Source organism: Solanum dulcamara, chromosome 9 (genome assembly GCF_947179165.1).
Source record: "Solanum dulcamara chromosome 9, daSolDulc1.2, whole genome shotgun sequence".
NCBI classification, from domain to species: Eukaryota; Viridiplantae; Streptophyta; class Magnoliopsida; order Solanales; family Solanaceae; genus Solanum; species Solanum dulcamara.
Window position 1 is genome coordinate 68,738,743 of NC_077245.1, and position 7,863 is coordinate 68,746,605.

Below are 7,863 nucleotides of genomic sequence, written 5' to 3' on the forward strand. Positions count from 1 at the left end.
GATGTGATGTACTGTTTTTCTTTTGATTGTTTATTCTATTAATTTTTTTTATCTTCATAATGAATATATCTTGCTTTTTTCTATACCCCATTATTAAATTTATACTAAATATGATAATAAGTAAGTAGAGAGTATTATTTTATAGCTTTTGTATAATCTGTGTAAATATTATGGAGGTGCGGATGATGGAGATGGGAGAAGGTAGGCATATTGATGAGATGTATTGAAGGGTGGAAAAAAGATTATTAATATGTAATGTTTTTCTGTTTCAATTTATATAGCCGTTAAAATTTTATAAATTAATTAATTAAGATATTTTAATTTATGTCTTTAAAATAATTAATTTTTTAATTATTATAGTTTAAATTTATTTTTTATATAATTTTTAAATATTTAAATTTTATATGTCTTTAAGTAATTAAAATTATTAATTATTTTAGTTTAAAGTATTTTTTATATAATTTTTAAATATTTAAATTTTATTTATAAAAAAACTTAAAATTTGTATGCTTATTCACTGTAAAATTTGAATCTTAAAATTTCAATGATACCACGTAAATTTGAAACCTGTCCATACCAAACACATCCTAACAAATCTCTCTCTATACTACACTTGCCTCTATATAAACACCCTATAACTATCTTCCATTACCCACAAGCAAAATTAAATTAACATGGCTTCTTCTACACAAAATACTCTACTTCCCCTCTCTCTCCTTTTCACCCTCTGTATTTTGTCACAAGCCACCAACCCTAATTTCATTTTAACCCTAGTTAACAACTGTCCCTACACCATTTGGCCAGCAATTCAACCCAATGCTGGTCACCCTGTACTTGAACGCGGTGGATTTACCCTTCACTCACTTACACACCACTCTTTCCCTGCACCCACCGCTCACTGGTCTGGCCGAGTTTGGGCTAGGACTGGCTGTACTTATGAACACGGAAAGTTTTACTGCGCCACGGGTGACTGCGGCGGCCGAATTGAGTGCGATGGACTCGGTGGGGCCGCCCCAGCTACGTTGGCGCAGTTTGTTCTACATCATGGACATGCTGATTTCTCAACTTATGGTGTAAGCCTTGTTGATGGTTTCAATATTCCTCTTACTGTAACACCACATGAAGGTATATATAGTGTTACATTTTTTGTACTTACTATGCTTAATTCCTTTTAATGTTTTAAAAAATCTAAAAAATTGTCTTTTTTAGATCTCATTAGTTGGATTATACTGTTGCAATATGAGTTTAACTATAGTATATGTAAACTTTTTTATTTTATCGGTAACTTAAAAAATAACCAATAATTGTTTTCAAAAAATAATAATGTTTAAATGTGATTTTAGGTTTTTAAGTCTTTATAAAATAAGATGATTTTCTGTTAAATATCTATTATTTTAGGCTTTTTTATGAAGTAGTAATCAAGTAAATTTACAATATACTCCCTCTGCCGTGTATTTGATTAGCTAAGTAATGGTCGATATTTTTGTTTGACTTTAAGGGTAAAATAGACATTTTAAAATTAAATAATTATTAAATATAAAAATATATATTTATTAAATTGATCAAAATTTAAAAAAATGTCAGTTGGGACAGACAAAATGTTGTTATTGTTATTATGTTTTATCGTAAATAATTTTTTTCTTACTTATTAGACTAATTTTTTTTTAATTTTTGTATCAGGTAAAGGGGTGTGTCCAGTTGTTGGGTGCAGGGCTAATCTATTGGCAACATGTCCAGCAGTTTTACAATTTAGGTCACATGGTGGTCATGGACCTGTTGTTGGTTGTAAGAGTGGCTGTGAAGCTTATAAAACTGATGAACTTTGTTGTAGGAATCATTTTAATAGTCCACAAACTTGTAAACCATCCACTTATTCGCAGTTCTTTAAGCACGCATGTCCTGCTACTTTCACATATGCTCATGACACCCCTTCACTCATGCACGAATGCTCGTCTCCGCGTGAACTAAAGGTCATTTTCTGCCATTAAAAATGGGGAAAAGGGGAAATTTCGATATTGTGTTAAGGACTTTAGTAATGTTTAAGTACTGGTTAGGTTGTATTGGATTGTGCTTTGTTGGAGTTTTAGGTTGTATTGGATTTGAAATTTTAAGGTAATGTTTATCATGTTGTTTAAAGTTTGTTTCGTTAGTGTATATGTGATTTTTTATTGCACACATTTCTTATTACTAGGTACTAACTCTTATTTTAAATTTATTATGTGATTTATAGTTTTGACTTCCTCCTAATTTCACTTGTTATTAATTGAAGAAGTGTTTAAATATTATTTTAAGTTTGTCATAGTCTTCATCTGTTTTAAAAAAGTAATAATTGAAGTGAATATTTTATTATCATACTCATATGACTAGGAGCAATTCAAAAAATCCTATAAATTTATTTCAGGACAGCTTGTTTGGATGAATATATTTTAAATATTTTATAAGTTGAAAATTATTTATAAATTTTTAAAAAATAAATAGATATTAGCTTTAATTTAGTTTTTTTTTTAATTTATAAGTTGTTTTTAATAAATTTAATTATATATTAAAATTTATTTTAAATATAAAATAATTTTAAATTAATTAGTTAAATATTAAAAAAAATTAGAAACAGTTGATAAGTAATTTATAAGTTAATTCAGACATGTTCTTAATAATTAATGTTATGAAAATATAAAAAGGAAAAAAAAAGGTACTTCCCTTCATCATATACAAAAATGGACAAAGCAAATTTACTTTTATTTTAGTGAAATATTAATTACTTGTGGGTAAATTTCTTGAAACACTTCAATATTACAAATTAAAATTTGACTACTCATCTTTTATTTGTTTGTCCAATTTTTTGCATAGTTCATTTTTTAAAAAAAATGTTTCTTTCTTTAGTAACTCTTTAAATTCACATTTTTTTCATGATTAAAAGTTTAGGACCATATAATTAAAAATTATTTTTATAAATTTAACATATTTTAAATTTGAGATCACAAAATTTAATTTTTTTTAAAAAATTTCATATTAAATTAAAATAAATATAAACAAATTAAAATATGAGTAAAATATTTGTAGATTGGAGTTTTCCTCTTCTCCCATTAAACCTTCAAAAGGAAATTTTACTGTCACTATTTATAAAACTAACGTAGCGATAGATTTAAGATTTTAATTAGAACGGTTCAAAAAAATAAAAAATATTTATTAAAATTTCAAGTTGAATTTTAAATCATTAAATTATTTAATAAATTTCTAATCTTATATTTAAAATCTATACATATACATTAAAAAAATTAAAATATTTTATATGTACGATATAATTTTTTTTTAGCAAACTCTTCACAACCTCCTAAATTTATAGCGCATACGGATTATTCTGGTTTTCTAAAAACGAAAACAACATGGATTTTAAATAATAAAATAAAATGCATATGGTATTCAAAATTTAAACATTGGATGCCACCTTCCAGTGTCCTATGAAAGGGAGCCAACACTTTGTGTATTCTTTTTTTTCAAAAACTTTGGACTTATTCTCTATTATTTAATCAAATACTTGCGTGGAGTGTTTTCTTATTTCCTGACATATTCACACACATACACATTCACCTTTGGATTTTCCAAAAAGACCAATATATCTCGTCTCCACTATCCACCTCTATTTTTCTCGATAATCGCATTATAATTTGATTAAATTTAAATTTATATTTAAAATTTTTATATTAAAAGTAAATGTGTTCTAATAAAATAGACTTCAAATCTAATAAAGAACATATATAAATTTTTAATGGATGGAAATCATATATACTCTCTAATATTTTGGTTTATAAATCAAATTTTCCCTTAAACTTTAAAAAATACTTATTTTTCTCCCTTTATTTTATGCAAAGTCTATTATATCTTTATTTTTTTTAGTTCTCTATCTATGTAATATTTTTTAATATTGTGTATAATATATTTATTTTTAACCTATATTTTTATAGATTTTTATTTAAGTTCATTAACATTAATATAAGTAGAATAAACATTTAAATCTAATGTATTTTTTTTATTGTTATTTTAATATTATATGCATTAAGTAGTTATGAATGTATGCATTATGTGCACATATGTATAGATTTTGCTTGTCTGTTAAGAATAATATATTAACGTAATATTTAATTTGACATTAATTAACACATATTTTTTTTTAATTTTGATGGTATTATGAAGTTTACTCTTCGCCACGATATTAATGGCTTAACTCTTCATGCTTTCTACAGATATTTTTAGTAAAAGAGGGGGGGGGGGGGGGGAGGGGACCGGGGGAGACAAAAGAATGGTCGTCTGCTCCGAAAAAATTCAATTTTTTTGATTTGTATTAATAGCCTTCAATTTTTTTGTGTGCACAAATAGATATGCTTCTCACTCTACTGTTTACTGTACCCATTTTCCTTGTAATTTTTATTTTTCTTTTGACATGCTTTTCCCGCCCTTTAATTTACTTTGGGCAAAATTTTAGCACATTGGTTCTCACGTATCCTCTACTTTTGTCCTTATTCATCTTTTTCTAAAAACAAGAAAAGCTTTTAATCTTTTCTTTTTTGGGAATGGGGGTGGGGGGTGGCATGGGGTGGAAGATCCTTATCCATCCACTCTTTCGTTTAAAAAGAAATTTATGAAATTAATAATATGATACTACTTCTTTAGTTTCTTTTATATGATCTAGTTTAACTTAATATAAAGTTTAAGATTTTTTTAAAAAAATTTATAATTTAAAATAAGAGAAAGATGTTCATGTGACTATAAATCATTTTATTAAGAGTAAAATAGACATTTAAAAATTACTTTCTCCATTTTAAAAAGAATGATATAGTTTAATTTGATACCAAATTTTTTTTAAAAAGACTTTTCATTTTATGATCCTAAATTAAAGTTATATCAGATGTATCAAAATGTCCTTTAATCATATGATTTTAATTATATCACGTGAAAAATTAAAATTAAAGTATTATAAAAAAAAAATGAATCATTCCTTTTTAATAAAACATACATTCTTTTTAAAATGGAGAACGTAAATTATTACTAAATATATAAATATGTCATTCTTTTTGGGATGTATTATAATTACAAATTACAATTGTATATATTCCTTTGATACTATTTAATCAGTACTTATTTCTCTTTAATTCCTAGCTTTCGTTTTGTCCGGAATTTTTTTCTTCATAAAAGCAATGAATGAAGTTACATATTAAATTGGTATATATAAAATAAGAATACAAGTGAATTATGTGTATATATATAGTGTATAAGAATATAATGGACAACCACTTTAATTTATTATATTCATTACATTCATCATCATATTATTATTATTGTTTAATATTTATCAATTCTTTTACTTATATTTAATATATAATTTAATTAAATAATATTAATAATATATATATATATATATATATATATATATATATATTCTTAGCAAAATAGAAGAACAATGATTTGGTTCCAACTTCCAACCGACAAAAGACGGTCTTATTGTCCGTTTTAGGGGTGAAAAAATGAAACTCAATCCGTCCAATTTAATTCAATCCATTTAAGTTTGGGTTGGTTATTGACCCGTTCATTCATTAGCTCAATCCATTTTAGCCCAACTTATTTCAATTCATAAAAAATTGGATTGATATGTAACCCGAATTGACTCATGAGAAATTTTGTAAAAATATTTTTGAAAAACCTTTTTTCAATTTGATATGTTATATATAGCCATAATAAAGAAAAAAAAAATTTATTAGGTACTAAAATAGTTTAAAAGATCAAATAAAACAATTAAATTTAGTAAAAATTGAATTGGTTTGGGTCTTGACCCGTTATATAACTCATTACTTAACCTATTTTGACCCAATCCGTTTTGACTCAAACTAATTTAGATTGGATTGGATCTTGACCTAATTACCATTTTAACTCATTATGATGCATCCAAATTTGACTCAAACAGTCCAATTGTCACCCCTAGTCCGTTTCACACAAATGAATCATTCATAGTCTAATTTGTCTTTTAGTTTCCTCCTTTTAAAATTAAATATATTTATATAGGGGTTAAAATTTATTTACAATTTACAATTTGAACTCTCCTTCACCTTTCAATATCGGATATATATATATATATATATATATATATATATATATAAAAAGAGAAGAAGGGTACAATCTAATTTGTTGAATGATTTAAGGACATGTGAGTTAGATTGATCTTTGGAACGAAACAACAACAACAACAACAACAACCCAGTGAAATCCCACATCGTGGGGTCTGGGGAGGGTAGAGTGTACGCAAACCTGACTCCTACCAATGTAGGACGGCTGTTTCCGAAAGACCCTCGGCTCAATAAAAGTATAGAACAAGGTTAGACAAGAATATTAGACTAAATAAGTAGATAACGAAAACGATCCAAACAATAGTATAATCAAAGCACAAAAAACAGTAGATATTATTATTGGATAATAACATAAATACCATAAATAACATACAGCAGAGTACCAGAAATCATAGTGCGTTAATACGCCTACGAATAAGGGAGAATAAAACCACTATGAACTAGCCTTCTACCCTAATGTGTGTCCTCCACACCCTCCTATCTAGGGTCATGTCCTCGGTAAGTCGTAAATGCGCCATGTCCTGTCTGATCACCTCTCCCCAATATTTCTTCGGCCTACCCCTACCTCTTCTGAAACTATCCATGTCCAGCCTCTCACATCTCCGCACTGGTGCCTCTGGGACTCTCCTCTTCACATGTCCAAACCATCTCAGTCGCGTTTCCCGCATCTTGTCTTCCACCGAGGCCACTCCTACCTTTTCTCGAATAGCCTCATTTCTAATCCTGTCACTCCTGGTATGCCCACACATCCATCTCAACATTCTCATCTCGGCAACCTTCATCTTTTGCACGTGGGAGACCTTAACTGGCCAACACTCTACCCATATAACATAGCTGGTCTAACGACCACTTTGTAGAACTTGCCCTTAAGTTGTGGTGGCACCTTCTTGTCACATAACACACCGGAGGCAAGCCTCCATTTCATCCATCCTGCCCCAATACGGTGTGTGACATCCTCGTCGATCTCTCCGCTGTCTTGCATGATAGAACCAAGGTACTTAAAACTACTTCTCTTTTGGATGGCTTGGTCCCCGAGCCTAACTTCCGCGCCAACCTCTTGAGGTGTCTCACTGAACTTGCACTCTAGGTACTCTGTCTTGGTTCTACTCAGCTTACACCCCTTAAACTCCAAGGTGCGTCTCCAATCTTCCAGTTTAGCGTTAACTCCGCTACGAGTCTCATCGATGAGGACTATGTCGTCCGCAAAAAGCATACACCATGGCACCTCACCTTGAATTTGTCGCGTCAATCCATCCATCACCAAGGCAAATAGGAATGGGCTAAGAGCTGATCCTTGATGCAACCCCATCATAACTGGGAAGTGTTCTGAGTCCCCTCCTACTGTCCTTACCCTGGTTTTGGCACCCTCATACATGTCCTTGATCACCCTTATGTACGCTACAGGTATACCTTTAGCCTCCAAACATCTCCATAGTATCTCTCGTGGGACTTTATCGTAAGCCTTTTCCAAGTCTATGAACACCATATGCAAGTCTCTCTTCCTCTCCCTATATTGCTCCATTAGTCTCCTCATAAGGTGGATGGCTTTTGTAGTTGAGCGTCCCGGCATAAATCCGAACTGGTTCTCTGAAATAGACACGCCTCTCCTCACCCTCATCTCTACCACTCTTTCCCACACTTTCATAGTATGGCTTAGAAGCTTAATACCTCTATAGTTGTCACAGCTCTGGCTATCCCCTTTATTCTTGTAAAGCGGGATCATGATGCTCGATCTCCATTCTACGGG

General features: G+C 29.6%; 1 protein-coding gene across 1 annotated transcript; it reads left to right on the forward strand.

Annotated features, from left to right (window-relative positions):
• Nucleotides 1-636: 636 nt before the first annotated feature.
• Nucleotides 637-2,136, forward strand: LOC129903872 (osmotin-like protein). Its single transcript, XM_055979386.1, has 2 exons — nucleotides 637-1,125; nucleotides 1,681-2,136. The coding sequence occupies exons 1-2, from the start codon at nucleotides 675-677 to the stop codon at nucleotides 1,986-1,988; spliced, it is 759 nt and encodes a 252-aa protein (XP_055835361.1). The 5' UTR covers nucleotides 637-674; the 3' UTR covers nucleotides 1,989-2,136.
• Nucleotides 2,137-7,863: the final 5,727 nt, after the last annotated feature.